Source organism: Setaria viridis, chromosome 9, assembly GCF_005286985.2.
Source record: "Setaria viridis chromosome 9, Setaria_viridis_v4.0, whole genome shotgun sequence".
Lineage (NCBI taxonomy): Eukaryota > Viridiplantae > Streptophyta > Magnoliopsida > Poales > Poaceae > Setaria > Setaria viridis.
Genome location: NC_048271.2, coordinates 1,111,807 through 1,126,960, shown reverse-complemented (window position 1 = coordinate 1,126,960; position 15,154 = coordinate 1,111,807). Strand labels below are relative to the sequence as shown.

Below are 15,154 nucleotides of genomic sequence, written 5' to 3'. Positions count from 1 at the left end.
GATAATTGAAATCTGAGAGAAAAGGTCCACACACGTTACAGGCCTCAGGTTCAGCCCAGAACGGCCCATGGTCAGGTCTAGCCCAAGTAGCCCAACCATCCTCGACGCGTTAGAGCCGTAAGATCCGAGCTCGAGGAAACGAACGGCTGAGAAAGGCCGAGCAGCCTTCATACGTAAACCCTACCGCCTTCGTTGCCTCCTCTCTCCCATCCGGCCGCGCGCACCCGGCGTTGCGCCTCCCCTCAGCTAGGGTTCGCCAATCGCCATACCTCCTCCGCCGCCCTTGTCTTCGCGTGCAGCTGCCGCGACCAGATCAAGCCTGCAAGTTCGCTCCGAATCGATTGCCTGGTGAGCGCCAGATACGTTTCGCTGCCGATTTGGGGGAGCCTGTAGTGCGGCGCTAAGGAAGGAGGCGGCGCCATGAGGTTGGAGAAGTGCTGGTTCTGCTCCTCCACCATCTACCCCGGCCATGGTATCCAGTTCGTCCGCAACGACGCCAAGGTCCTTATCTTCTTGTTTCATCCTAGGTTTTCTTGCTTGACATGAGGAACGCGGGCTGGGTTTCATTTATTTCTTGTTTATTGGTTTGCTGTACCGGTGCTTCGTATATGCTATGTTTGATTGGTTTGTTGGTGGCGCGCGGTCATTGCTGAATCATCGAAGTTTCGTTGCTATGAAACTGTTAACTGCTTGTACTCAATCAAATTCTCGCCCGGGTTATATTTGGGGAGATGTTGTAGTTTCTGTTTAGCAGTGTTGGATGGCCCATGCCCCAGACTTTGTGTCTGTATTGTTTTCGGGGGATATGTCTGGCACTGCCTGTTAATGGGAATATGGTTTCGTATATAAAAAAGGGTGCAATTTCTTTGACTCATAAGCTGGCATGAGCTCATAAATTGTTAGTGTAAATAAAAAATTGGATTGCTGTGTCTTCCTTGTGCTGTAGCACGAACAAGCAAGTTAGACAACCTTTTACTCTTTTCCTTTTTTAGTTATTTGATATGAAACTAAGCCTTCCTATTTGACTGGGAAGCTGCTACTTACTTGCACCATAACTTTAGCCTTATTGATTAGTACCTATAGCTCGTACCTTAGTTGCCTGCTTTGTTTGTGAGGCAATTGTTCTTTTGTCCTTGTTCAGCAGACTTTTCTCTTCTCCCAGATTGTAGTTAAGTCAGTAAACTTGTAGTGAACAAACATAGACTAAGACTCTACTTTCCTCTGATTAATATCAGAATCTGCGGGGGTATATGGAATTATTGCATCATGCTTACAATAGGTTGATTTTTTATATTACCTTTGCTCTTTCTTGAAAGAAAACTAGATCTAGAAGAAAATTGTTTGTATGTTTTGCACTGCTCCAGCATGCGTCCTTCTGTTTCCCTTATCGTAACTGCATGTAATTTCTAGTTTTATGCGCTTGTAACATAGAATATCCGTGCTTTTATGATTCTGCGATGATTTTTATACTGCTGCTGGCTCCCATAAATGTTGCCTATTGTTGATTGTGTGCCTGAGTTTGCTTGGTGAATTTGAGGAAAATGTTTATTCTTGTCAAGTCTATGACACCAGAAAATGTAGACTTGTTAGATCTTTGTAATGTGTATTTATTAGCAGTGGCAGTGTTTTTGTAGTTGGGCCAACATACTGTGAAGGAGTGAAAGTTATATGGTCCTAAAATCTGAAATATACAAGTCCTGAAGTATGCCTGGCTACTAAACATCCGTTTGCTTCATAATTGCCACCTTCGAGAATTCCCTGGACTCCTTTTTTTGTATAAAATGGTCAACATACAGTCTTTAACTATTATTCCAAGTTGGGTTTTTTCAATCTTATGGCTGTATTTAGATGAAATTGCTTTGTTTAAACTTTAAAGATTTTTCATCAGCTGTGTTTCATTTAAATGACCCATATAATTAATGCTACATCAATGGTACTGTTTCTTGGTTGATTGTCCTTATTAAGATCTTCAGGAGGTTTATTTTTGTTGTGGATTAAAATTGTAATATAAAAGCGCTTATGCTGTTTAGAAATTTCTGTGATTGTTGTTTTTCTTGCCAGATGAATTATGATTTCTAATGTTAATGTTCAAATTTATCCTTTCTTTATAATTTTGGACTGTTAAGTGTTTATTGGGAAAATTGTAATACTAGGATACTTAGTGCAAAATAAGGCAATGCATATATTTTTCTTTCCTTCAAGATAATTTGGTTGGTGCCTGTAAGAGTGACTGGATTTTTTATCTCCTTGGCAGATCTTTCGCTTTTGCCGATCAAAGTGTCATAAAAATTTCAAGATGAAGAGGAATCCTCGTAAGGTTAAGTGGACAAAAGCATACAGGCGCTTGCATGGCAAGGACATGACCCAGGTTAGAAAACGTTTCTTGTTTTTTATATGTTGTAGATGTAATAGTCAATGGTCATATTTCTTGATGTGCAAACATTGACTGATATTATTTGAAATCGACCAGGATTCGACCTTTGAGTTTGAGAGAAAGAGGAACAGGCCTGAGCGCTATGACCGGAATGTGACCGAGCAAACTCTGAAGGCCATCCCGATTATTACAAAGGCTAGGCATGAGCGCCTGAAGAAGCACATTTCAGACAGGTTGGTTCTTCTACTCAGATTTGTTGTCTGTTCAATTGTGAAAGTTTTTTTTTTGTCTAATATGCAACAACAATTTTGACAGGCAAAAACCTGGTAAAAAGAAGGAACTGGAGAGAGATAACAAGGAGCTGGAGCAGGACATCAACATGCTTCCGAAGAAGCTTATTAGTAATGAGGCTTCAGCTGAGAAAACAAAGGTCAAGGTCAAGGTCAAAGTTGTTCAGCAGCAGACTGAAGATCGGATGGAAGAGTAGCCGGTTGGTATTGTGTTGCTTGTGTTCATGTCGTATGCAGACCGTTTCTTTTGAGTTTCTTGAGATTGCCCTGCTGCCATGTAGTCGATGAAAGATGTTAACATTTGTGGACCGAATATCAACAAGTTTTGCGTGTGGTGGCAGATACCTATACTGGAGTGGAGTGAAAAGTTATGTGAGATGAATTCACTATATGATGCTTGGGCGTTGATGATTTGAAAATTTTTTAGAGGTACTCTAGGGGGTATATTGGAATGGTACTACCTCGGTTTCAAATTGTAGGTCGTTTTAGCTTTTCTAGGTTTGTAGATATTATTATGCATCTAGATATAGTGTATGTCTAGATGTATAATAATATATATGAATTCAAGTCAAAACGATCTACAATTTGGAACTACAATTTGGAATGGTGGAGTAGCATTTATCGAATACTGGAGCATTCTAGTATGAAATATGGCCATGCCAGCCACCGGAGGGGGGTGACTGATGGAAGGGTAAGCCCACTGATTTAGCAGGCGGGAAGAAACTGTTGCTGGAGAAGAGACGGTAATTGTTCGCGTGTCGGTTGCTACTGCATTTGTGCTAGCAAGTAGCAACGAGTGCCGATTTCGATCCTTCGGTAGGATCCTGATCCTACGATTTCACATGGTTATATGTTAAAATCTATAAATTAGAACTATTAGCTCCTGAATGTGATTTTTCCGTTGCATATCACTCTATTTGTATGCTATTGTATTGTTATTGCTCTATTTTCTTACAAAATAGTAACATATACTTGGTAAATGTATTTTTATATAATATAATATAAATTAAATTAAATTAACATTAAAATGATAACTTATAGGATCCTGATCTTACGACCGATTCTAGACTGACTGTACTCGATCGTAGAAAAATTATCCGATCTAGAATCTTTGATCCTGAAAACCTTACTTTTACATCGTGAAGCCCTAGGCAAATTATAAAAAAGTTTTGGAAAAAAGTCCATTTTACTCCTATTCACTTTGTCCATCCCACCCCCTAACCTAAATGTTGGCTCAATTTAATCCCTCCACCGGGTTAAATTAAACCCCAAGCCGTTTTGTATCTTGTTTTGCTGATGTGGACATGGTTTTGACTGGAGTCAATCTGACGTGGAAACTAACTTAAGCCGGTTTACGTGGATGCTAACTTAATTAAGCCGGCTGGCGTGGACTGCGAGAGGCAAGCTACCAAAGTGAGCCGAGCCTCTTGTCTCTAAACGCCGCATGCGCCGGCGTCCATCCATCCACTGCTGCACACAGCTGGGCACGCGCAAGGCATGAATTTTGTCACCCACCCACGATCCGAGCCTGATTGTTTACGTCCGCTCCTCGTGCATGTGTTTTTATCTAATCGACTTCCAGTCTTCCACGACAGAAGACAGATGAACCGAGCCACAGGACGAGCAGGATGTTACAACAGGGAAGATGATGACCAAGGGCCAGCAGCACAGATGGCAAGGAGGGATCATTGGAACGAGCAGCAGCAACCTCAGTTCTATATATTTTTATGATCAGCACGTACTCCTCGATCTACTTCAATTTGAATACAAAGTTAAAACATACTGTGGCGCCTTGACCTATCTTTGGCGAACAAACGTTCAGGTGGCAAGTGATCGCCCTTTGCCTTAATGAAATGAACGACATCCCAATATTTTGTGAACATTATTGAAACTTAAAATCGAATAGGCCATGGAAAAAATCACCAAACACAAGAGTTTGGGGTCCAGCCAATCCAAGAGGAATACCATAGAAGTGTCAATTTTGCAAGCCATTTTACATCCGTCACTTATCGCAAGAATAATACTGTTGTAAGCATCGCCAGACAGGTTCGTGGTCATAGGAGATCTATCTACCAAATCATCAGCTACTAACTATGCCTTGGCCCTTGGCGTATAAAGAATTCCTGACGCTTACGGGTAAGCGGTGTGCACCAGGGCTTTAATTTACTAAATTACTTGCATTTGTGACGCAAAAGAGAGTTGCAGGGTGGGGACAAACGATTCTGCCAAACTTGCGTTTCGCGTCAGCTTCTGATGGATGCGGCTCGGCTCGAGTGGCGCGGGTCCGCTCTGGACCTCTGGTGGCGTGAGGCGCTGCGGCTCGGCACGACTCGCTCTAGTTCCACGTCATCCGTCAAAATAATTTTACTCCATCCAAAACCCTGTCCACATCATCAAAACTTGGTACAAAACAGCTTAGGGGTTAGTTTAATCTGGTATTAATAGGTAGAGGGATTAAATTGAGCCAACATATAGGTTAGGGGTGGGATGGACAAAGTGAATATGTGAGGGGAGTAAAATGGATTTTTTCCAAAAGTTTTTTATTCTAAAGTTCCAATATCTTAGTTCAATTGCTTCAAATTTGTTCTCTTTATTTGAAGGGTTTTTTTTTTCCCATTTGAATTGAAAGTTGAGTTTTGGACAATTTCTTATTCAGTGTTTAGAATTTCATATTATTAGTACAATAATCATCTTTTTTTCTGCTTAACGATGAGAATGGATGTGAAGTTTTTTTCATTCCGGTTCAAAGGTCCATCTCAGTTTAGTATAGATGAGATCTTGGGTGCATTCAAAGGTTCTTATTTGGGGTTTGGAATTTCAACTCGTATAAGTTCAATGATCAACTTTTTTTTAGCTTACCGATGAGAATGGAGATGAAGTTGATTCACTCCCACAGATCCATCTCGAATTTTAGTATGGATGAGATCTTGGGTGCATTGATTTGCATTTACCAATGAGTTGCATCAAAAATACTAATATGGCACCAACTCACTTATACTATCCCACTAAAAAGGACTTACACTTGAAAGGCTACGAAACGAAGGACTTTTCATGGAGGATAGCCGAGATGCGAGCCCGTCTTCCCTTGAAAAAACTGAAAAAACTCCGTCTTCGTCTCCACCTCGATCCCGTAGAGCCCGTCCTGCATACCACTAAATCGCACGAACACTGCGCCGCTCCTCTGATCGCCGAAACTGACCAATTCAAGCCCATGCTCGCCCCGCCACGTCGCCTCCATGTCTACCACCGTCTGCCGCGCCCAGGAGCTTCCTGATAGCACCCAAATGGACACTACGAGCTTGTCTGTGACGATCAAGCTCAGCTTCCCGTCCGGCGACGACGCCAGTTGGGATTGCGACCCGGACGCCCACAAGTTGGGGACCTGGCGGTGCACGGGGAGATCGACCGAACCCGCCGTGTCCGTGCTCACGTCGTAGGTCAGGATGTACTCGCGGACTTCGAAGGTGAAGCTGGCGCCCGCGTGCATCAGCCAGTGGACGACGCCGCCGATGACCACCCCGGCGTCGCTGTAGCTGTCCAAGTGCATGCACCACCACGGGCATTGGTGTTCAGCGGACTTGAGCGGGCCCCATTTGCCGCCGCCGGCGGCGGCGTCCGGCGACAGGGTCTGCACCCTGATACGCGTCGACCCGCCCAGGGACCTGTCCATGTCGGCGGAGAGCAGTATGAAGGAGGAGCAGCCGATGCCGTCGGCGGCGGTGATGATGTCGGAGTAGTCGATGATGGAGACGGAGCCGCCGCCGAAAAGCCGGTGGTAGGGGCTCTTCCCGATGTCCGGCGGGTCGGGGAAGAAGGCGCGGCTGTCGGTCATGGGGTCGTACACGCACAGGTCGGAGCGGCGCTGCGACCACGGGCGCGTGTTAATCTCGCTGCGGCGCAGGACAACGAGCCTGCCGCGCGACGTCAGGGGCGTGTACTCCTCGAGGAGCCCCGCGGCGGCGCGCGACACGAAGGGCGCCAGGTGGTGGCTCGCGAGGGTCAGGCCGGCCACCATCGTCGGGTGCACGAGGGAGAAGGAGGTCTCGCTCCCGCCGAGGACGCCCAGAAGTAGGAGGGCACGGCGGCGTCGGGCCCTCCGGTGACGCGGCGGATGAAGTCCGGGCTCAGGATCTCGCGCCGGAGCAGCTTGCACGTGGCGGCGCACCGGAAGATGGTGGCGGCATCGGAGCGCGCGGCGATCTCGGCCAGGAGATTCGCCGGAAGCTCCGGAGCCGGTGACGCCGTCGCGGTCCCGCGGCGCGGCGCGCGTGTTCGGCGGCGTTTGCGCGGCGGCATCGCTTTACGGAGGCGGGTCGATGTGTTTTCGAACCTCATGTGCGTGTGTATATATATATGTGATCAATGATGCAATCCATGCCCGATCAGATTACGTTTTCTTTTCTCGAAAAGAAATGCGAGTAGGATGCTGAATCCATCTCCGGGCCCCATTTGCCACCGCCGGCACCGTCGTCCGGCGACAGGGTCTGCACCCTGATACGCACCGATGACCGACACGTTCAGGGACCTGTCCATGTCGGCGGAGAGCAGCATGAAGGCGGAGCAGCCAATGCCGTCGGCGGCGGTGAGGATGACGGAGTAGTCGACCACGGAGACGGAGCCGCCGCCGAGAAACAGGTGGTAGGGCTCTTCCCGATGTCGGGCAGGTCGGGGAAGAAGGCGCGGCTGTCGGTCATGGGATCGCACACGCACAGGTCGGACCGGCGCTGCGACAACCGGCGCGTGTTGATCTCGCGGCGGCGCAGGACGACGAGCCCGACGCGCGACGCCAGGCCGCCAGCCATGCCCGACCGAGTGAGCTCAAGCTTGCGGCTTCGATGCCTGGCTTCCTGACGGAGGAGAGCAGAGGAGTGGAGCTCTTGCGGTAGGGAGGCGCCAGAGCAAGCGGAACCTGCGGCGAACGGTGGCGGCCCGAATATCTGCAAATTGACCCCTGAAATGGATCGCGATTATTGATCGCGATCCAAACTAGGGGTTGCTTTGAAAATATATAATCCAAACATTTACAGAACCACCCCTAATTTGGATCGCGATTATTGATCTCGATCCAAACTACGGGGTTTTTGGCAAATATTCGGCGCCCGCGCCGGAGCAGCTGACGAGCCCGCCCTGCCGCCGGCGACCTCCCTCTCGCGCCAACCGCCGCGGATCCCGCGCTAGACGCCGGAGTTCACCTGCTAGCCGCTGACTCCGCCTCCCTCGCGCTCCGCACATGGACTGCGGCGATTCAGCCGCCGGCGCCGTCGCTAGCGGCTAGCGCCGTGGGCTGAGATGGTGAGGGATCTCTGGCTCGGCGAAGGTGATGCCCGAGCGCGTACGTGAGGCGTTTTCTCTGCACTGCAGAGTGGAGCGGGGATACCTGACGGTGACGGCGAGGGTGTTGCTGCCATTGCCGCCTTGGGCCCTTGGCCATGTGTTTCCGTCGGGAAATCCTCTCGCTGTGCAATCTCCTATGTTGTTGGTGTGGTGATATCCCGCCATTTTTGTACTGAAAACTGAACTTCTTTCTTCTTTCCTGCCTTATTTTTTTCTGTTCAAATTTTTGCCTATTCAGTTTCAGTTTCAGGAGCAGTAGTTATCCCACTCGTGGACAAATCCCTTGATCGATAATAGCATCCATTTGCCAAATTGTTCGAGCCATGGAATATCTAGGAATTCTGAAGTTGTGATTACTAGAAACAAAAAATGAATGAAGACTTTGCCATCGCAGCTCCTCATGACAAATGGCAGGCATATAACAGCTTATTCGGCTGAACAAGGACGGCAAAAGTGTCCAAAGCTTGTTCTCTTCATCTCTTGAAAACAGAAATTTATGGTTTTTTTTTTATTTTCAATCAGTAGTGACAACAATTAACTCCAGGTCCTTATCAAGGCCTTGCCCTGCCTGTACAGTGACAAAAACAGAGCTTCGGTCACTGCAAATGGCACTGCTCCCTTTCATCGGCTTGCACTAGAAAATACAATTAGTTTTCATCGGCAGCAGTGACGTAGCCTTTGCTAAAGGACGATTAGCATAGTACGTGTGTCCATCCTGCCAAACAGCCAAACACGACAGGAAGATAAAGAAAACAAAGGAAACAGATTGAAAGAAGCTCCAGCAATGTTAAGTATGACAAAACAAGATATAGCAAGAGATACCAAAGAAACTCCAAATGGTTCCCTCGCACGTAACGATGACAAAAAAGAGAACAAAAATAATAGTGATGCTCCCGAGGAATAACAGATTTGGACACAAATCTTGTGGTTCACATATAAATAAGCTCCTGACAGGGACGATGTGTTCTGAAGATATCTGAAGACGGAGCTCCTTCAGTTTCCGCCATGGCTATCTTTGGAGCTCCGGCGCTTATAGCCTTCGCAGTGGCGTGTGCAGGCTTCCTCTGGTTGAGATCGCGGAGCTCCTCGAAGGAGATGAGGGACATCCCCGGCACCATGGGCTGGCCTGTCATCGGCGAGACCGTCTCCTTCATCTCCGACTTCTCGAGCCCTGCCGGCATCCTGAGCTTCATGCGTGACAGGCAGAAAAGGTACTGATTTTCATCGCCAAGAGAAAATGCCATGCATCAAAATGGGAGACTGATCTGAACTGTGGCTTTGCTCGATGTTCGTCAGGTTTGGCAAGGTGTTCAAGACGTATGTGCTGGGGAGGATCACAGTGTTCATGACGGGTCGCGAGGCGGCCAAGATCCTGCTGTCCGGGAAAGACGGCGTGGTGAGCCTGAACCTGTTCTACACGGGGAAGCAGGTGCTGGGGCCGACGAGCCTGCTGACCACCAACGGCGAGGAGCACAAGAAGCTGCGGCGGCTCATCGGCGAGCCGCTCTCCATCGACGCGCTCAAGAAGCACTTCGACTTCATCAACGAGCTCGCCGTGCAGACGCTGGACACGTGGCTCGGCAGGAGGGTCCTCGTGCTGGAGGAGGCCTCCTCTGTAAGCACTAAGCGCGCGCAGACTCAAGTTCTTGCATGAAATCTTGCACATGATTTTCTTCAGATTGTGACTGATGACATCTTGGTTTCTTGGCTCGTGTCAGTTCACGCTGAAGGTGATCGCCAACATGCTGGTGAGCCTGGAGCCGGAGGGGGAGGAGCAGGAGAAGTTCCGGGCAAACTTCAAGGTCATCTCATCTTCCTTCGCGTCCCTGCCTCTGAAGGCCCCAGGCACAGCCTTCCACCGCGGCCTCAAGGTTATTCAGAGTTCAGATCAGACAGACGCTACAGATTTGAAACGTTTGCACGATCAAAATTCAAAATGTGGAGCTTTTTTTTGGTCGATTGTTGGGCAGGCGAGGAACCGGATGTACGCGATGCTGGACTCGGTGATCTCTCGTCGGAGGGAGGGCGGCGAGGTCCGGAGCGACTTCCTGCAGACGCTGCTGCGGAAGCACGCCGGCGACGACGCCGACAAACTGACGGACTCGCAGCTCAAGGACAACATCCTGACGCTGCTGGTGGCCGGCCACGACACGACGACGGCGGGCCTGACGTGGCTCGTCAAGTTCCTGGGGGAGAACCCTGAGGTCCTGGAGAAGCTGCGGGTGAGCCTGAAACCTCCATTACTAATTCCAAGCGTTTAGGCTTTTGTGACGTAGCTGGATTGAGCGGCATGGTTGGTATCCTCCGTTGGCTGCAGGAAGAGCATCTGGAGATCAGGGAGAGGTTGAACGGCACGTCGCATCTCAGGTGGTCGGACGTGAGCAACATGCCTTACACCAACAAAGTGATGAACGAGACCCTGAGGAGAGCAACCATCCTGCCATGGTTCTCAAGGAAAGCCGCGCAGGACTTCAGCATCGACGGTCGGTACCACCTCCATCCATCAGTTTGATTCTAGTATAGCTGCGCTGCTGATGGCACGAGAATGGGCGCAGGGTACGACATCAAGAAGGGGACGTCGGTGAACCTGGACGTGGTGTCCATCCACCACGACCCCGCCGTCTTCGCCGACCCGGAGCGCTTCCACCCCGACAGATTCGATGTGAGTTTCCGGCCATGGCTGATGACCTACCTGTGCTTGTGATTTCATTTCCATTCAACGTATACTCCTATGCAATTATGCAGCAAGCGGTGAAGCCCTACAGCTTCCTTGGGTTCGGGAGCGGGCCGCGGATGTGCCCCGGGATGAACCTGGCGCGCCTCGAGATCTGCGTCTTCGTCCACCACCTCGTGTGCCGGTACAGGTGGAAGCCGCTGGCGGACGACGACGCGGTGCAGCCGACGCTGGTGCGGATGCCCAAGAACAAGTATCCAATCATCGCAACCGCGCTATAAAAGATGCCCAAGAACAAACCCATCAGTTCCAACTTCATTTCCACATTTATTGCAACCAAAGTAGGATCCTTGTGCTGTGCCACACATTTCCACATTTATTGCAACCAGAGTAGGACTCAGCATGTTCGCTTCAGCTTATCAGCCACCGAGTGGTATTTTTTTCTCACAACAAATCAGCCGTTTTAGCTTTTCAGTCAGCCGTTTTAGCTTTTCAGTCGACTTATAAGTCCAGCCGAACAGGCGCAGTAGTGGCAAGGTTACAGGATCATTCTGCTGTATTGTGCAACCAAAAGATGAATTTCTGGATGTTTTGCCGCATCAGGCTCCAACACGAGTTCAAAGGAAATGACTCAAATAACTACGCTTCGAAAACATACAGCAGACAGCACGGAGAAGAAAAAAAACAAGCTGGATCTGCTGCATACACAACGTATACATAGTACAAATCAACCCGATATGCTCAAAATGGGTGAAATGCTGCAGCTATTGTACGTACTAGACTTACAGAAACTCAATTGGCTAATAACCAACAGCAAGACGAGCATTCCGATAGGGAATCTAAAAAAATACTAAGCTTACTCAAGGCAAATGTATCCCATGCGACGATGCAATAATTGAAACGCTGCTGATAACATAATAAGCAAAACTCCTCTCAAAAGGGGCAAATCAAGGCTGATGTATCCCATGAGTTGACTATCCAGCAATTATAATTTTGTGGATGAAGCAGAAAATCGGAAGTCCTCTCAAGGGCAGTGGTTGTTCATAACAGGGCAGAAGCAGCTATAGACCAGCTGTGCAGAGTCAAAAGAGAGCACGGTCTCTGATCTCACAAGTCAGAGGGAACGATCATGATCTCTGATCTCACAAGTCACAGGGAACGGAACAGCTAATGGAGCACCCATAGGCAGCCACCCCAGCACGTCAAAGGACCATAACCACCGAAGAGGACCCCAGGCACGTCCAAGGAACCATAACCAGGTAAGCCAACCGAAGAGGGAGAGGCAGAAACAGGAAGCTACGCTGCAGTGGTCCTCCAGTGCTAACCAAAGAGCAGTCTCTTTGCTTGCATTGGTCCTCCAATGCTAATGTCAAATACAATGGAACCAAAGAACTCTTTGCATTCATGGAGCCACTTGCCAGACTAAATGGGACAACTGAAATGATCTTAGGACACTAGTAACCGTCCAGAACGACGGTAGCAACCAATCCAGAACAAGAGAACAAATAACCAAAAAGATGCCTGCCAAAACAAGAGTCATTTGAGAATGACGTTGTAACACAATATTGAAGATAAATGATTGAAATGATTTACCAGTTAATTTTTCCCTTACGGATAATTCATCGCTTGCTTTCATAGGTGGTGGTTTTTCCTGTAGGTTTGTTCAAGCAGAATATAGTCGATCCCTTGATTCCCCAAAAAGAACACAGACGCGTCTAACTTGCCATCCAGTCCCCCATATCCCAGGCATTTATGTTAATCCCCATAAGCATAACTAGGATCAAGATCATCAACACAGTGACAAAATCCATCTCTTAACAAGCTAGATTCCAGCCAAATAGCATATCAAGCAAACATGCAGGATCCAAGCGCCAAGCACTATGACCAAGTCATATGCCTGGCAAGCAGGAAATGGTAATAAACCGGTCAGTAACATGGTCCATAACAAAGCAACTGATTTCTCACCGTACATTATAATTCTCCAACTACAGGATCACATAGTTCCAGACACACGATAACAAACCTTATAATAGCAGATAGACTTTCATACCTGGATGGCACATACTGCTCAAGATCTAGGCCATCAGTAGGGACCAGATCGGTCACGGTTGTAGCGGTCGCCCCCATAGCTGCCACCATCTCGGCTACGGCTAGAGTATCGGTCACCACCACGGTCAGATCCATAACGGCTGCCGCCGCTGCCACCACCATACTTGTCATCTCTGCCACCATATCTGTCCCCTCTCCCGCCATCCCCAGATGGGCACTCCCTAGCAAAATGGCCAGGTTTTCCACACTTGAAGCAGTCCCCACCGCCGCCGCCGCCACCGCCGCCACCACGCGGTGCACGTCCACCTCCACCACCACCGTAGTCACGGCCGCGGTCATAACGAGACCCACGCTCACGATCATAATCACGGTCACCATTACGGTCTCTACCAGGACCTTGTGGCTGAGCTTTATCAACAGTGATGTTCCTCCCATCCAAGTCAAGTCCATTCATCCCTTCAATAGCATCCTCCATAGCTTTCTTCTCATCAAAAGTTACAAAGCCGAAACCGCGAGATCGGCCAGAAAATTTGTCATGAACCACCTGCATGTTAACCACAAAACAAACTTAAATTAACAATAATTATGAGACCATGTTAGATAACAAAAAAAATACAAAGCAAAATTGTAGAAACAAACAATGTGTATATGTTAAGAGATGTATGTTACTGGATCATCCGGTGACTTAAGTGGAGGGAAAAAACATTGCCCAAGGTGTTCAGGAAGATGGAAAAAAACAACATACAAGATCAGATAGTACTGTATTAGTATCTTATATCTACACTTCTTTGTTAGAAACCTTTGAATATTATTAAACCATGGCAAAAAAAATACAAGACAGAACAAAAAGAAAAGGTTGCGTTAGACCAACTTAGTTAGATTTAAGATTCTCTGGGGACAAACTAACACAATTCTGGCACATAGCACATTCTCTGTAGTACTGCCTCCGTCCCAAATCATTAGTTGTTTTGGCTTTTTTAGGTTCATACCTTTTACTATGCATGTAGACATAGTATATAACTAGGTGTGTAGCAAAATCTATGAATCCAGAAAAGCCAAAACGACTAATAATTTGGGACAGAGGGAGTATAAAATAAAATTGCTTAGGCTTGGGCAGTGTTGACTTGAAAAAAATGGTTGAAATAATTGCAAATGCATCAGTTCATGCACATAGCCTTCCTAAGCAACAGTTATCAACACAACCTCCAACATCATGCTAAACTCCCTGCAAAACTAAAGATGAAAGATTCTTCGTGTCACCTTTGCCTCAGTGAGGTTGCCAAATTTGCCGAATGCATCCTTGAGGCTATCATCAGTTGTGGACCAGGACAGGTTCCCAATGAAGCAACGGTACTCCTCAACATCAGCCATCTGTTGAGCAGATAAAGAAAGACATATACCATACATATCAGATTCAAGAGTGAATAGTGCAGCCTATGTGGTGATTGCAAGGGTCAGTAAACTTTCTAAGACATCCTTATGTGGTGATTACTAGTAGTCGTGGACAGTAAACTTTCTAATAAGGCATCCTTACTAATTACAACGGCAGAATAGAGTACAGATCAACCAATAAAAAGGTTCACCATGATTTTCTTTTCAGAAATTTTCCATGCATAGGATAATTTTTTTCAAAGTTTGATGACAGTTTATATAAGAAAATTCGGATAAAAACACAAGAGACAGTTGAAGACAAGCATAGGCTCACGAAAATTGAATTAATCAGTTGCCCCCTTTACTAATTTGCAGAAACAATGGTAAGTTCACGAAGCCAGCATGACGCAAATTTGCACGCGACGATTTTTTCCCACGAGAAGAAAAAAAATAAAGAAATCTAACTACGCTCGCATCGCAAGAACAGCGCAGCAACTCTAAATCCATGTGAGCCTACGACTAGACATGTCAACACGACCATATCTGATATCTGAACAGATGCGATTCTTGCAGAGAGAAGACACCAAACTAAGCATCAACCGGACGGATCAAAAATCCAGCAAGATTTGCAGCACGCGTCGGACCACCAGATCCAGCAAGAGAGATCTATCAAGCCTACAGGAGAAATTCAGAGCGCCCAGGACAGCGATAGGTACCTGCGAGCAAGGAAGAGGAAGCCCACGTCGAATCGGAGGTGCCCCTGCCTTGTTATTTTTAGCAAAAGGGTCTGGATCGAGGAAAGGCGACTGGTAAGCAAGGCCGGGGCGTCGGCGCTTTATAGGGAGATGTGAATAATCACCCCAGCGGGGGCTGCTAGAACCCTAAATCCCAGCGGCGGCGGGGAGATATTTCCCTGGTTGGAACGACAGGTGGGCCCCGCGATATGGGCGTGGCAGAAGGGGTCCGGAACCGGAACACGCGCGGCATATGCCATTGGCCGTTGCCGTCGAGCACACACGGACACGGGGCTGGAGGGCAGCGGGGCGTTTGGATCTTTTCCTG

General features: G+C 47.8%; 3 protein-coding genes across 3 annotated transcripts; 2 read left to right on the top strand and 1 right to left on the bottom strand.

The window, feature by feature from the left end:
- Positions 1 to 192: 192 nt before the first annotated feature.
- LOC117840360 (probable ribosome biogenesis protein RLP24) lies at positions 193 to 3,053 on the top strand. The gene is made up of 4 exons (XM_034720868.2): positions 193 to 501; positions 2,255 to 2,368; positions 2,471 to 2,607; positions 2,690 to 3,053. The coding sequence occupies exons 1-4, from the start codon at positions 421 to 423 to the stop codon at positions 2,859 to 2,861; spliced, it is 504 nt and encodes a 167-aa protein (XP_034576759.1). The 5' UTR covers positions 193 to 420; the 3' UTR covers positions 2,862 to 3,053.
- Positions 3,054 to 8,998: 5,945 nt separating this feature from the next.
- LOC117838159 (abscisic acid 8'-hydroxylase 3) lies at positions 8,999 to 10,953 on the top strand. The gene is made up of 7 exons (XM_072290639.1): positions 8,999 to 9,209; positions 9,295 to 9,613; positions 9,717 to 9,869; positions 9,969 to 10,220; positions 10,316 to 10,481; positions 10,554 to 10,664; positions 10,748 to 10,953. The coding sequence occupies exons 1-7, from the start codon at positions 9,004 to 9,006 to the stop codon at positions 10,951 to 10,953; spliced, it is 1,413 nt and encodes a 470-aa protein (XP_072146740.1). The 5' UTR covers positions 8,999 to 9,003.
- A 1,529-nt stretch (positions 10,954 to 12,482) lies between these two features.
- LOC117838158 (glycine-rich RNA-binding protein RZ1A) lies at positions 12,483 to 14,978 on the bottom strand. The gene is made up of 4 exons (XM_034718073.2): positions 14,809 to 14,978; positions 13,982 to 14,092; positions 12,723 to 13,265; positions 12,483 to 12,569 (listed from the first exon to the last, which is right to left on the bottom strand). The coding sequence occupies exons 2-3, from the start codon at positions 14,090 to 14,092 to the stop codon at positions 12,756 to 12,758; spliced, it is 621 nt and encodes a 206-aa protein (XP_034573964.1). The 5' UTR covers positions 14,809 to 14,978; the 3' UTR covers positions 12,483 to 12,569; positions 12,723 to 12,755.
- Positions 14,979 to 15,154: the final 176 nt, after the last annotated feature.

Bases quoted from the DNA above. Each gene is read 5' to 3' on its own strand.
- LOC117840360 (XM_034720868.2), top strand. From the start codon at position 421: ATGAGGTTGGAGAAGTGCTGGTTCTGCTCCTCCACCATCTACCCCGGC. The intron at 502-2,254 runs GTCCTTATCTTC...TCTCCTTGGCAG, and splicing joins TCGTCCGCAACGACGCCAAG to ATCTTTCGCTTTTGCCGATC. The intron at 2,369-2,470 runs GTTAGAAAACGT...GAAATCGACCAG, and splicing joins ATGGCAAGGACATGACCCAG to GATTCGACCTTTGAGTTTGA.
- LOC117838158 (XM_034718073.2), bottom strand. From the start codon at position 14,092: ATGGCTGATGTTGAGGAGTACCGTTGCTTCATTGGGAACCTGTCCTGG. The intron at 13,266-13,981 runs GTGACACGAAGA...GTTAACATGCAG, and splicing joins GCAACCTCACTGAGGCAAAG to GTGGTTCATGACAAATTTTC.
- LOC117838159 (XM_072290639.1), top strand. From the start codon at position 9,004: ATGGCTATCTTTGGAGCTCCGGCGCTTATAGCCTTCGCAGTGGCGTGT. The intron at 9,870-9,968 runs GTTATTCAGAGT...ATTGTTGGGCAG, and splicing joins CCTTCCACCGCGGCCTCAAG to GCGAGGAACCGGATGTACGC. The intron at 10,482-10,553 runs GTCGGTACCACC...GAATGGGCGCAG, and splicing joins GCAGGACTTCAGCATCGACG to GGTACGACATCAAGAAGGGG.